Raw genomic sequence first — 14,254 nt, forward strand, 5'->3', positions numbered from 1 at the left:
TACTTCATTTTGGCTAATTTCTCTTAGCATGTCTTCATCTTTATTGAAAAATTTTACTAGTTTCTATTCTTATGTAAATTTCATCCCTTGTATTTTTTTCTGATATCACATTTACTTCTCTTTCAAAATACACTTTGGTCTTTTAAAAAATATTTCATATTTTTTTCTCCAGAACAATCAAGTTTCCTTTATATCCTCAAGAATATATTTTTATATTTATAATATATATCTTCAATTTCATTGTTAATGCCATCATCTGTATCTTTTGGGGGGTCTGTTTTTATTGATTAAAATGTCTTCTGGTTGGGGCTAGGGGGTGTAGCCTAGTGGTAGAGAACTTGGGTAGCATGCATGAGGCCCTGGGTTCAAGACCAGTCTCAGGTGTTTTGTTATAGCAGCAGAATTGGACTAAAGACACCCAGCCAACAAGCCCTCCAAGAAATGTTCACTTAAAACTCCCACACTGGTGCTGCTGTCCCTGGGTGGAATTTCCTGTGGTGGTCATGAGTCTGGAGTCCCTGGATGCTCTGCAGCATGCATTGGGCTTCTCTCTGCCACTTTCTGAAGAATCCTTGATGGGAGCATCTGATTTGGTTGAATGTAAGTTAGGGCCAAACCTGGCTGCTAGGTTCCAGGGAAAAGGTACAGTCTCCCCACTTTGGCTTCCATTATGGGAGGTAGACCCTGACTTCCATGTGTCCTAGGACCTCCTCCCTAAATTGAAGGTACTTAGATGTCTGTTCAGAGCTAGCTCCCCACCCAGAGAAGATTCTTCCCTTGTGTAGGCAGTTTCTGTCTTCTAGCCTCCCTGCCTGTTTCCACCCCAGGGTCAGAAAGGTGGCCTCCTTTCCTTTCTTTTTCTGTCACATACCTGCCTCACATGCAATATTTTGGGGTTCTCTTCTAAATTGATTGTCATCTGGGTGTGGTGGCACACTCCTGTAAACCCAGCAGCTGAAACACGATGAAACACAATTGTATGCTTAATCTTATTTGGAAATAATTCCCAAAGTCCCATTGATGCCATGGCTTGGATGGTAGAGTTCTCAGTACTCTCAGTGTGTCTGCCCCTGGAAGGCCCTGCTGTCATCTCTGCTGTCCTTCTAGAGGCCACCATAGAGCCTCCTGGGAAGTCACCCTGGGATCCCTGGCTTATTATGCTCTGTCTGGGCAAGGACTGACCATGGTTAGAGCTTGGCATTTGCACCCATGATCCTAACCAAATGCCTGGCCAGCTCCGCTGGGGAAGCTGTGTGGACTTATACTGGGCTTGCTTCCTGTGTCTTCCTGCCCTCATTTGCCTCCTGAAGATTTGCCTTCTCTCCTCTGGAGAGCTCCTGTTTCTGGTTCCAGAGATTCCTCTGGGCATGGCCCAGCTGGGCTGACTGAATGCCTAGATAGTCAAGTCCCCCCACCTCAACTTGGGCTCCCTGCATCACTTTCCTCTGCCACCTCCCATTCTGCGATTTGAGGTGGAGCAAGGGATATGGCTTTTTTGGAAATGATATTTTGAGCTTAACAAAAACCTCAACCAACCAGACTCTAGAATCAGCATCCTCTCTGCCAGGGAATGCCGTTACATTAAGCTCCTTAAACTTATCAGAGGGAGGAGAAATCTGATTTATCAAAGCTGGGAGTGGCTAATACTCCAGATGGACAGAATCTAGGTTTAAGAGGATGATCCTTGTCAGTCAGATCAGTGAGCTGAGGTGGACATGATGACACTGAATGGGTGCAGATGGCAGATCGTCACTTTTATTGCCCAAATTCCTAATCACATAAGCTCATGCTTAGTAATAGCTTAGTGGCTTCCTACTTGCAAAAAGCTCAGGGGTTTTAGTTGAAAAAATCTCATTATATCACCAAACTAGCCTAACCCTGATTACGAAACATCTGCACGTGGCACCCACAGAAGCTGAGGAACAGTTTTATTTCATGCTTTTGGTTGTAGCACAAACAGAATGAAGATATATCATGTGAAGAAATAAGGCAGTCTGAACATTTAATTCCAATAGGCATTCCTTTTATTTTGGGTGAGGAAATACAAATTACATTCATGAAGAAGAAAACTTGAATAGACAATTTGTTGCCAAACAATTTTTGAAAAAAGGCACCAAGTCGAGCTGGCTTTATAGGCATATTTGTTAAAACTTTCCAGGAATCATGGCATTAAAACAATTGCAGGCCTGTGTATAGAATTCCAGGCTTAAAATCAGGTTCCTTGAAATCCTGAGGGCTTTGTTCCATTGTCTGATAGCTTTCAATATTGTTGCAAAGCCTGATGCTATTCTGAGTCCTGAGATTGTACATGGAACTACGGGCTCGCTCTCGGAACATGTAGGCACATCTCTGTCTCTGGTGTTCTGAAACTCTTCAATAGGGTGGACCTCTGCTCATTCCTTGGCACTTAGTGGCCTCCCAATCTAGAAATAATTGAATTTTCTTTGATTACTTACACTCCTGATATTTTCTGTCTCCTTCTCTGGAACTCCTGCTAGTTGGACCTCCTTTACTCATCCTTTGATCATTTTTAATCTTTTTTTTCTAATGTCTCTATCTTTAATATTTTACTCTAGCTTTTGGGACTTGCATAACTAACTTCCAATCTATCTACTGAAGTTTTTGTTTCTGCTGTCCTGTCTTTACTTTCCAATAACTTGGTTTGTCATTGTTCTCTACGTGTTTTGTGGAATCTCATCTTCTTATTTCATGGATGCAAGGACCCTCTTTTATCCTGAATAAAACATTGAGTTTAAAAAATTCTCCATGCAAAATCTCTCCTTCCTCTGGACAGCTTTATTTTGCTTATTTCAGGTTCTTTCAGATAAGATGATTTTCTCAAAAGCCGGAGATCCTCAATTGTGTGCTCATCTTTAAGAGTCACTAGGGCTGAAAATGTGGTCCAATAGTAGAGGGCTTGTCTAGCAGGCACAAGGCCCTGAGTTCTACCGCAGAACTACCCACCCCACCCCCTCAAGAAAGAATCACTAAAATCTGTTTAACTAAGACCGAACTGTAACTGGACATGTTGGTGCACTCCAGAAATCCCAATGATATGGGAAGCTGAGGAGGGAGGATTGAAAGTTTGAGGCCAGACTCCAGTCTCAGCAACTTAGCAAGGCCCTATGCAACTTAGATCATGTCTCAAAATAAAAAATAAAATGAGGGGTTGGGGTTGTGGCTCAGTGGTAAAGTGCCTCTGGGTTTGATCCTCACTCAACGCACCCCCTCCAAAAAAAAAAAAAAAAAAAGAGTGAACTCTAATGTAATCGCTGGTATTTGGGTGATAATGATATGTCATTGTTGGTTCACTGGTCATGATAAACAAATGTACCCCTCTTGTGGGGGGTATTGATAGAGAGGCTGTGCATGTATAGGGTAGGGGATATAAGGAAAAACTCAATCTTTTGCTATGAGCTCTAAAAAACAAGACTATTAAACAAACAAACAGAAATTAAACATTGTATTGGAGGTTCTAACAAGTGCAGTAAAGCAAATAAAAATTAAGTTAATGAAGGAAAAAAAAAAGAGCTTTTTGGACACTGTGTAAATGATTGGGACCTTCTGATTAGGATCATCACAGTCTAACTATCCAGCTATTTACTTCCTTGGGGGAACTCCCAGGCCACTTATTTTTATATATCTTTTCTGTGGGTCTGTCAGATTCCACTGAGAAGACTCTTGTGAACACCTGTCTGAAGAAAAAAATGTATATATCTATAGCTATCTATCTATCTATCTCTGGCTTCTAGGACTCTCAAGAAAAGGAAAAGTAATAGAAGGAGAATGTCTTCTACTAGGTATTTATTAAGGTATCTTACAAAGCTACAGCAATGAAAAGACTGATATTATAAAATGATAGCTCAAAGGAATACAATAATTGGTAGACAATTTTATGTATGAAAGTCTAATATATATACTGCAAGGTCTATATACTGCTATATACTATATATCACAGATGAGTGTAGAAAGGATTACCCAATAGGTACTGCTGAGACACAGGATTTATTGGTTCTTTGTCTTGTGAATTCAAAGAATGAGACCCACTGACACCAAGATGAGAGTAAAGTAACAGGATTTATTAAGTAGAAAGAAAGGAGCGCTCACCCAGGGGCAGGTTGTCAAGACAGGGTTGCCACCAAGTGGCTGTTGTCTAGGGGTTTATATGATAATGTTAGAAGGGAACTGAGATCCTCAATTGTGTGCTCTTCTTTAAGAGTCACTAGGGCTGAAAATGTGGTCCAATGGTAGAGTGAAAATCATAGCCTGGAGTTTTTTTGGGGGGTGTATAGGGGATTTAACTCAGGGGCACTCGACCACTGAGCCACATCCCCAGCCCTATTTTGTATTTTATTTAGAGACAGAGTCTCATGGAGTTGCTTAGCACCTCACTTTTGCTGAGGCTGGCTTTGAACTTGAGATCCTCCTGTCTCAGCCTCCTGAGCTATTGGGATTACAGGTGTGCGCCACTGTGCCCAGTTTGGCATGGAGATTTTTTAAAGAAGTGGGTCTCTGAGTCCAGTCACACCAGGGCACTGGTGTTCATGGGTTCCCAATACAATCAGGATGTTGATCACGTGCTGCTTTGCTTCAGGGACTGGCTCAGGGTTCTGGGGCAGACTTTCAGGCCCCAGTGGAGCCACTGGTCACGAGCTGTCTACTCCATTTATAAACTGGGGGCGGGGGGAGCTTAATCCTGCCTGCCTAACACATTTCTATCTCCTGCTGCCACTGCTGGACTCTTAATTTTTTTAATGAATTAATTTTTTTGGTGGTACGGAGGATGGAAACCATGGCCTCATGCATGCTAGCCAAGTGCTCTACCACTGAACACCATCCCCCGCCCAATCATGGGTTATTTGCAAGGTAAATTTAGCACTTCACTTTACATTATATGCTAAAATTAATGTAGGGTGGAAGGCTAAAGCATACTATTTGTGGAAAGGGAAAAATTGATAAATTTGACCACATAGAAATTATAAACTTCTGCAGACAAAATAACACACTGAGAAATTTTTTAATAATATGCCAGATAAAGGGTTGATATCTTCCCTGCCTTCACCAATTTGGTCACAAATTATGTGGTTTATAAACAAAACACTAACACTTATTTTTTTCCCCCTCTGTTCTGGAGGCTTGGAAGTCCAAGTTGAAGACACTGGCAAATTTGATGTCTAGTGAGGGCCTGCTTCCTCTTTGAGCTTTCTGATGTCCTCACATGGTGGAAGGGGTGAACCATTTTAGTTCTTTTTTTTTCTTTTTTAAAATAAGGGCATTAATTCCATTTGTGAAGGATCCACTTCCATGACTTAGCCCCCTGACAAAGGCCCCACCTCCCAATACCAATAATCTCTCAGGATTAGGACTTCAACACGTGAATTTTGGAAAGACATAGTCAGACCATAGCATTCTGTCTATAAAGAACATGTACAGAATGACAGAAAGCTCTAAAACCTGGTAGAAAATGGGGAAAAATATATACATATATCTATATAAAAGAAAAAGCAAGTGTTGAAGCCTTATGTTAAAATGTTAACCCTCATTAGTAAACATGGTGATGATTAGTAATGAAATTAGTAATGAAAGGTGATACCATTTTTTTCTTGCTGTTTAATAATAATTAAAAGTTATAATAATGCTTAGCATGTACTAGACTCCAGCATTGAGAAAAAATTTAAAAAGCTAGTACAAGTGCCTTAAAATGAGGACTTTCATACAATACCATTGAACAAGTGATTTTTTTTTTCTTGGTGGTACATACCGAAAACAACCCTGAGCAACAAATACATCAAGCCCCTTTCTTTTTCTCTTTTTGTACCAGAGATTGAACTCGGGAGCACTTAATCACTGAGCCACAACCCCAGCCCTGTTTTGTATTTTATTTAGAGACAGGGTCTGGCTGAATTGCTCAGAGTCTCTCTAAGTTGCTGAGGCTGGCTTTGAACTCGCAATCCTCCTGCCTCAGCCTCCAGAGCTGCTGGGATCACAGGTGTGAGCCACTGCAACTGGCCTCAAGCCCCTTTCTTCTTCAGAACCTTGGAGAAAGTTCCCTCTGCTTGGAACACTCTTCCCCAGCTCTCCCTAGATCACCCCGGCCTCACCCTTCAGGTGTGAAAGCTCATCTCCTCCAGGCAGGCTTCCACCACCTCCAGGCTAGATCAGATCTTCTTTCTTTAGTTTTCTATCCAGCAGTGTTCTGGAGAATCAAATGGTGGGGGCAGGTGGGGGCTGAAATCCCGACATTCAGTGTTTAAACTTCCACTGAACTCTTCTATATTTGTTAATTGAGCTCCTATCCTCATCTCCATGGTGTTTCCTCAGCCTGAGACAGTCTTGTCCTTTCTAGAGAATAAACTTGCATCCTTCCACCGTGAGAGGGTGATCACCTCTGCTCTGATGGAGCAGGGACTTGGGCATAACTGCACTAGGTCAGCCGTCCTCTTTTTATAGCTCCACCTCCGTTTCCCCTGGGGGAGTTGGAGCCCTCACTCTTATCTTGGGCTTGTTCTTCTCTGTGTTTCTGGATCATCTACAATGAATCACTTTCACCATCAGAAAAAAAAAAAAATCCTAAATTTTTTTAAAAAGTCCCTAAATTTTAAAAGGTAAGAAATTTTAAAATTTCTTTGACCCAGTGATTTCATTTCTTGGAATCTCTCTCTTTTAGGGAAATGGAAATTTGGAAAACATTTATGTACAGGGCAATTACATCACAGTACAATTTATTGTAGAAGCTCATAAGATTTTATCATCAGTTACTTAACCATGACCTCAACCTTAGATTTTTAGAATATAACTAATGATCTAGGAATGAAAGATGACTGGAAGGAATGACTTTAGAATGTCACATCACCTTTAAAGTCTAGAAAAATAATTCCATATAAGAAAAATAGAAAGAAATTAAAAGGTTAATGTCATCCCAGATTGCATGAATAGAGGGAGAGATTTTGGGTTGCGGGGTATAATCTGGATTCTGATCACCTGAAGAATGGTGTCCAGCACATAGGGGAGGGTGACGTATGTTAAGAGGAAAGAGGACAAACAGCAGGTGGGTCAGAGACTTCTGGAAATAAGGGTCAGCTGAGGGGATGGGAGGAGCAGGGCCTCTGGTGTTACTGCATGTGCCTGCAGGGCCTAGCGGAAGGACAGAACAGCTGAGTGTCACGTGGCTCCTGGGGTCAGACCAAGGCTGTCTGGAGAAGCTTAAAGGTGGAGAAAGATGTTGGGGCAATCCTATGTTGGAAGCCTCTTCCTGAAAGCATGCACAGTCAGGCGAGGTTGGTGTGAAAAGGACATGAAGGACCCCAGACAAGGGCTCTTGAGGTCAGTGGTAGAACCGTGGGGTCAGGCACCCAGCGGCCAGTGAGCAGCATATTAGATGGGGAAGAAGTTCAGACATCACCCGGCCCATCAGCTCTCTGCCATTCATGACGTTCGTGACGTCCACATGCTCCCATGGGCCATAGATAAGATGACCTTGGGTTATGCAAAATTCCCAGTGCACTTTATATAACCCTGTGCCTTTCTTTTCTACTCAGGAAGGCAATGTAAATTCAAGTGCCTGGAATTCATCTTTTTATAGAAATAACCTTGAATCTGTTCTGATTCATAAAAAACAACACATCACTCATGAGCTTCAGATCAATGATTTGTATACAGCACTCCTGTACCCAATTGCTGTTTCTCACACAGACCTTTTGTTCACAACAGGGAGACCGAGGCCTAGAGAATGGAAAGAACCACAGTCCAGTGAGTCCGAGAGGTGGGAGGTGGGGGCCAGGTCTCCTGTCTCCAGATGGTGGATCTTTCTGGGGCTGAGAACCACCTGCTATCAACTTAGGTTTGGGTGGGAGTCAGGGATAGGCCAGTGAGAGGAAGGAGAAGCAAGGGAATAAGTGAGACCTGCACCTGCTGTTCCATCTGGGCCACACCACCAAGCAGGTGCCTGAGTCTCACAGACACTGACCATTCTCCTCAGCCTCCCTGACCAGGGCTTAGAGGTGGGGGTGGGGTAGGGAGGGGTGGAGACAGACACACAGGGAGAATGTCGTATGAAGATGGAGGGGGAGATGGGGTGATGCTTCTAGAAGCCAAGAAAAGCTGAAAGAAACTAACAGAACTTAGGAGAGAGGCATGGAACAGATTGTGCCTCATAGGAACCAGCCTTTCAGACACCTGATCTTGGCCTTCCAGCCTCCAGAACTGTGAGAGAACAGATTTTCCCCATTCCAGCCACCCCACCAGCTTGTGGTACTGTTACGGCAGCTCGAGTGAGCGAAGGCAGGTAGAGGGCACTCAGAACCACTCTTCCCTGCAGAAGTCTTCCTACCATCCTGGCCCTCCCCAAACCATAATGTCCCACCCCACCACACTGTCCTCACCTTAAACCCAAGTCTGTTTGCCTGTGGGTTTGTGTGACCACCAGTCGAGGTCCCAATTCCAGTCTTGCAGAAGGTCCAAGTCCTGAGCCCCAGCCTGACCCCACGCACACCACCAAACTCAGAGCTGGTGAGCTTTGAGGGGTGGGTAGGGTGTCCTCTTTTCTCTCTTAAATCTTCCTGCTACTTTCCAAACTAGGACAGGTAGGGGAAACCAGAAACACAGGCTCCCAGGGCCCTCGGGTAGGGCTGGCTCCAAGACACCAACCTCTAGCTCACAGCCTCTGGCTGAGGGATTCTATTGAAGAAGACCTCCCAGCCTTTTCCAATGTATGCATTGCCTCGTTTCTGCCCAGTTTAACTTAACCCCCAGTTTTACAATCAGAACCAATGCTGTGTGCGGCTTCGGTGGGGCTTCTGGGGGAACACAAGTATCTCCTTGGCACTATCTTGCTGAGAAAGGCATGTATGGAATAGTGGTCCAGAGCCTGAGAGGGAGAGACTAGAGCTGGAGAAGTCAGGGAGGGCTTCTCAGAGGAGGTGTTCTTAGCCTTGCTGAGAAGTGTGAATTGATTTATTGCTTGACTATCATGAGCCAGGGACAGGCAAATTCTGTTTTCTCATCACTAATGAGGCAGGCAATGTGATCTGCATTTGGATATGAGAAAACTGAGAGGAGTGAAATTGTTGGATTATATATGTTGGGGGCAGCATTCACATTCAGGACCCTCTGATGCCAAAGCTCATCTTCCTTTTCCTTCTGCACTAAGGCTTTTACCTTTTCCAGGTCTACTGGTGTTTAAAGAACCATGGCTCTGGAAGTGTGGGGCAAGGATTGTCCAGCCTGCCATGGTCTGATCTCCCTGGGTGTGTGGGTGCATGGAGGACGGCTAAGATGCAGACCCTTCAGCTGCTCCTTCCGGAGGGTGGGCTAGAGAAGGCCAAGGCAGGAAGGACAAGCAAAGTAACCCTCCCTTCCAAAACCCCACGGGGTCCAGGATGAGGTGGGACAGGTGCAGGGTGCATGGGAAGCATTTGAATTGGGCTGTAGAGGGCGTGGCTGGTGGGCATGCTTGGGAAGCAAAGTGTCCAGTTGGAAGCACACTGCAGGCGGGCAGTGTGGCTGGGGAAGAATAGGAAAAGACACTGCTTTGGCCACCAGTTGATGGGCCTGTTGATTACCAGGGTCCCAAATGGGCTGAGGCAGTGGGATGAAGAGAGGAGGCCAGTGCCTGGGACGTTTCAAAAGGCAGAAAGTTAGGACCCAGGCAGGACACAGGAGCTTGAGGTCTAAGGTACTGGCTGGAGTTGAGGCTGAAGAGACAAAGACAGTTTGTGCAGGACTGAAAAAAGAAAAAAAAAAAAAAAAAAAAGAAGTCGTCCCAGGCAAAGTAACAGTCCCCTCCCAGAAGCGCGTCAGGACAGCATCGATACACACCTCAGTTGTGTCCAAGTCCCATTTATTTTAGAAGCACAAATAGTGGAACTAGGAAAGAGTGACAAAAATAAGGCACTAGTCTCCTGGACAGGGCCAGAGCCAGCACAGGTTCTGACTGTGTGATCAAGGCTGACCCAGCAGCCTCCATTAGCCTTTTCCTGTAAGGAGAGGTTGAGAGGACAACCTAGGTAAAGGCCACTCTTCCAGAAGGGTAGGTGTAGAACAAGGTGGCTCTGGGTCCCTCCAGATAGGTGAAAAGGCCCACAACACCCTTGTCCAAGAGCACCTGGGCTGGCTCTGTCTGAGCCTGGGGGTGTGGAAGCCATAGTGCCCTCTGGTCACCAGGAAGACCCCAGGAAACCAAGAACTACCTGCAGTGAGGCCCCCTGGCCAGACAGCATCCTCATCCCGGCCATCTCTGCAGAGCCCTGGAGAGGGGGCCTCCACAGCAGTTGGATTTCTCAGGACCCCTCTTTTGAATGTCATAAGTCCCAGGCCCCTACACATACTGTTTCTTGGAAGAACAGGTGCTGGGGCGACTGGGGGATTTCCTTCCAGTCTGGGGAGGTGGGTCCAGGAAGAGCGGCGGGGGGTTGGAGGAAGCCAGTCTTTCCTCGGTGGTCAAGTTGGCCCAGTTTTGCTCAGTGGACGAGAGCCCGTTGTAGGTGGGGCATGGTGGCGATGAGGGCCCCTCACCCATGGGGAGGTAGAAGAACACCTGTTCAGGGTAAGGGTCTGAGGAGGTGCCCTGGGCGGGGGTTGTGTCCCGGCCTTGCTGCGCCCTTATCCCCCGGCTGAGGCAGCGGCACAGCAGGTACGCCAACTCCAGCAGGTTGAGCACCAGGGAGATCACTCCAACCACCAGCATGAAGATGATGAAGATGGTCTTCTCCGTGGGGCGGGAGACATAGCAGTCCACGAAGTGGGGACAGGGTGCACGCTGGCACACGAACACAGGCTCCATGGTCCAGCCGTAAAGGCGCCACTGGCCATAGAGGAAGCCTGCCTCTAGCATGCTCTTGCACAGCACGCTGGCCACATAGGTGCCCATCAGCGCCCCACGGATTCGCAGGCGACCGTCCTCTGCCACGGAGATCTTGGCCATCTGACGTTCTACGGCTGCCAGAGCCCGCTCCACGTGTGGGTCCTTGACTGGCAGCGCCCGCAGCTCACCCTCCTTCTGCCGCAGCCGTTCTTCTCTCCGGGACAGGTAAATGACGTGGCCCAGGTAAACCAGGGTGGGTGTGCTGACAAAGAGGAACTGCAGCACCCAGTAGCGCACGTGGGAGATGGGGAAGGCCTGGTCGTAGCAGACGTTGGTGCAGCCCGGCTGGGCCGTGTTACACTGGAAATCTGACTGCTCATCGCCCCACACCGACTCTCCAGCCAGGCCCAGGATGAGGATGCGGAAGATGAAGAGCACTGTCAGCCAGATCTTGCCCACCACAGTCGAGTGCTCCTGGACCTGGTCTAGCAACTTCTCAAGGAAGCCCCAGTCACCCATGGCTCACGGCCTCTGTCTGCGGGGAGACAGAGCATATCAGCATGGCAACGGAGCATTCTGCTCAGTCTGACCTAGCAACAAGCCTCATGTGTGTGTGTGTATGTATGGAGTGTGGTCCTCCCATGTCCATTCTACCTGCAAGGAGACTCAGGCTCAGCAAGGAGTCAGGGCCCGAAGCAGAGCTTTGTGATGATGGCTGCTAAGTTGTATGCCCTTGTTTTACTTATCTGAATGGCAGGGGCAAGGGGTATTCATGTATTTGTGCCTGCTTGTCCCCACCCAGAGCCCCAGGATGACCCAAGGAAATCTGGATTGAGTTGAAGCTCCTTTGCCTATGGGATCAGAAAATTTGAGGAATTTATCCAAGGTCACACAGCTGTGCCATACCCTTCCTCCCTCCTGCCCAAGGCTGGCTATTCCCAGATAGCAGGGTGGGTGAGTGGTGGGTGGTAGAGGTGTTAATTTCAGATTCTTAGGGGGCTCAGATTCTCAGGCTCCCCCCCCCACCCCAGCTGGCCTCACTGTACTCTGGGCTTGCAGTGGGGATGGGGAACGGACCTGAGTGAGGTTTTAGAAACTGAAGGTGGCTTCCTGCATTAACTTCACCTGGCAACAATAGTGAGCACCTGCCACTTAAATAGGGCTACTTGGTCCTGTCCTCTCCTCTGTCCTATCTCTCCCCTGACCTCCAAAGCTGCTTCTGTCAAATTTTAGACTTTTGAAAGGAATTGTCTTTGCAGGGTGGAGACACGGGCCTCAATGTTCCCAGAACATTTAGCGGGAAGGAAGGTGGCGGGGAGAGAAGAGGGAGTGCCTCTTCCGGGGGGCAAAGCTGTTGAGCGCCAGGCTCTGGAACCGGACCAGGGTTCAAATCTCCCCTCCTTCTTACTAACCGGCTGAGCACCTCCGTGTCCCCTCCCGTCAGGATTCAGTGAAGGAAGGGGGAAGCCGCTCTTGGTGCGCAGCCTGGCCAGAGGCAGGCAAGGTGTGCGCTGCCTGCCTGTGTAGCTGGGATCGCGGCGGGCGCCCCGCAGCAACCCCCAGCCCCTGGCTGTGGCTGGACCCGGGTCACGCATCCCCTGCCCCGACTCACCGCCTGCCAGCCTGCCGGGCCCGCCCAGTTGGAGGTGGGGACGATGGCCTTAGCGGCGCCCGCGGGAGCCCTGCTGGACCGCGCTGGCCGCCGGGCGCCTTAAATAGCGCCGAGGGGGCGGGGTGGGGGCAGGAAACGCCACCGGAGGGCGGCGGGCGCTGGGGAGGCGGGGCGGGGACTGGGAGGGGAAGACTCCCTGAGCTCACCCCGGGAGGTGGCACTGTGAGTTGGGGGGCCACGGAGGGCTAAGTCCTCTTCCCCTCTGCTGCCTCTGGCCATCGAATTCCCGATGGCAAATTCTGCGCCTGTGTCTTTGGCCATGGGATAGGAGTTCAAGGCCAGGAGCTTTTAGGGTGGCTGGATTTGCAAGGATTATATTAAGAATTTGCGGATCTGAGCAGCCTGCTGAGAGGCTGTGAGGGATGGGCCCTGGGGACCACTTATTAGGTGGCGGTGGTATGGGCCAGGATTTGGCAATCAAGGCTCATTAGGACATGGGAACCGTCTGGGAGGGAGGGGTTTTACTCCAGACTTTACCTAGAGTCCGAGGAGGATCTGGGGGTCTTCACCTAGCACATGATCTTCCCGAGGTCTCAACCATCCCTGTTCCTGGGCGAATTTACAGAATCAGGGCACTAAGCAATTCCCTGGAGGCCCTTGAGATTGGGGGTGGGGGGGTACCTCCTCCCCATTAGGTTGCCTCTAAGCAGGAGGGGGCATCCAAAGAAATTAAAGGGAGAGGCAGAGCACATGGTCATTCATTCAGGCTTCCTGTGTGGATTAATGAACATTAATAAGATCCATGAGGATTAAGTGCACCGCTGGAGAAACCATGAGAAACCAGACTGACCTGGTCTCTGGGTCCAGTTCTCACTGCTGGTGCAGAAATTGAGAGCATCATCCCTTGGGTGACGGTAGCAGGGAAGTCACGGGACTTGGTTAGGAACTTTTCCTGGAGGAGACTGCGGGTAGCCAGGTGGAGCAGAAGAGCGCTCCAGGGCAGGGGGGTAGGGACCAGCACTGTGAGGTTTGAGATGGTGTCTCTGTTCCCAGAGTTGCTTAAGCCCTAGTTCCTCAGTTTCTGCCTCTACAGAAGAGGCTAGTAATAGGACCTGCGGTGCAGGGTTGATGGTGGATCCAATCTAAGCACTTTGTGCCTGAATAGTACATACAAACAAGTGTCTAAAAACACTGTGATGAGACCTTTGTGATGAGAAGGTCCTGCGGGGTGGTCTCTGAGGGGGCAGAAAAGGCAGGAAGCTCAGGGACAGCCCCAGAGGTTCTTTCTGTCTGTCTGGGACAGCAAGTGTGCAGGCTCAGGCCTCAGAACTCCAGCTGCCCCTGGGGTTCGGGCTGAGCTGGCTTTCCCTTCTAGGCCCTTCTCTGAGGGCCAAGGCAAGCCCAGACTCCTGGGATTCCAAAGCGGACAACTGCGCCCACTTAGTTCTGACCCTTGAGGGCATGGGAATGGAGGCCTCTAGAGACTGGCTCTTTATACGCCTCCCTGCCTCTGCTCCAGTGTTCTCTGCTGCAGCTGTGCCTGGCTCTCCTGAGGCCTTCCTAACCCAATGGAAGGGGAGGGAGGGGAAAGTGGGTGAATGGGGTGATGTCAAAGCTGCCCTCACCCTGCTCTGACCCCTTCCTTAGGGGTCCTAGGGGTCAGGGCTTCAGTAACCTGGTCCCTTCCCCAGAGGAAGAAGGAGCTGGAACCAGCCAAAACAACACCGTCCAGACTGTGGACATTTCTGTGAGGGAAACATTCCTAGAACCCCACACGTCCTCCTTGCCTCTGGCCCTCCCAACTCTCCAGCAGCCTCCCAACTAGTCTCTTCCACTTAGCC

At 48.4% G+C, this 14,254-nt stretch overlaps 1 protein-coding gene across 1 annotated transcript; it reads right to left on the reverse strand.

The window, feature by feature from the left end:
* Positions 1-9,821: 9,821 nt before the first annotated feature.
* Gja4 (gap junction protein alpha 4) lies at positions 9,822-12,497 on the reverse strand. Its single transcript, XM_076862991.2, has 2 exons — positions 12,414-12,497; positions 9,822-11,336 (listed from the first exon to the last, which is right to left on the reverse strand). Exon 2 carries the CDS (start codon positions 11,318-11,320, stop codon positions 10,316-10,318), a length of 1,005 nt encoding a protein of 334 aa, XP_076719106.2. The 5' UTR covers positions 11,321-11,336; positions 12,414-12,497; the 3' UTR covers positions 9,822-10,315.
* Between the last annotated feature and the right edge of the window lie 1,757 nt (positions 12,498-14,254).

The sequence above is a fragment of the Callospermophilus lateralis genome, chromosome 7 (genome assembly GCF_048772815.1).
Source record: "Callospermophilus lateralis isolate mCalLat2 chromosome 7, mCalLat2.hap1, whole genome shotgun sequence".
NCBI lineage: Eukaryota > Metazoa > Chordata > Mammalia > Rodentia > Sciuridae > Callospermophilus > Callospermophilus lateralis.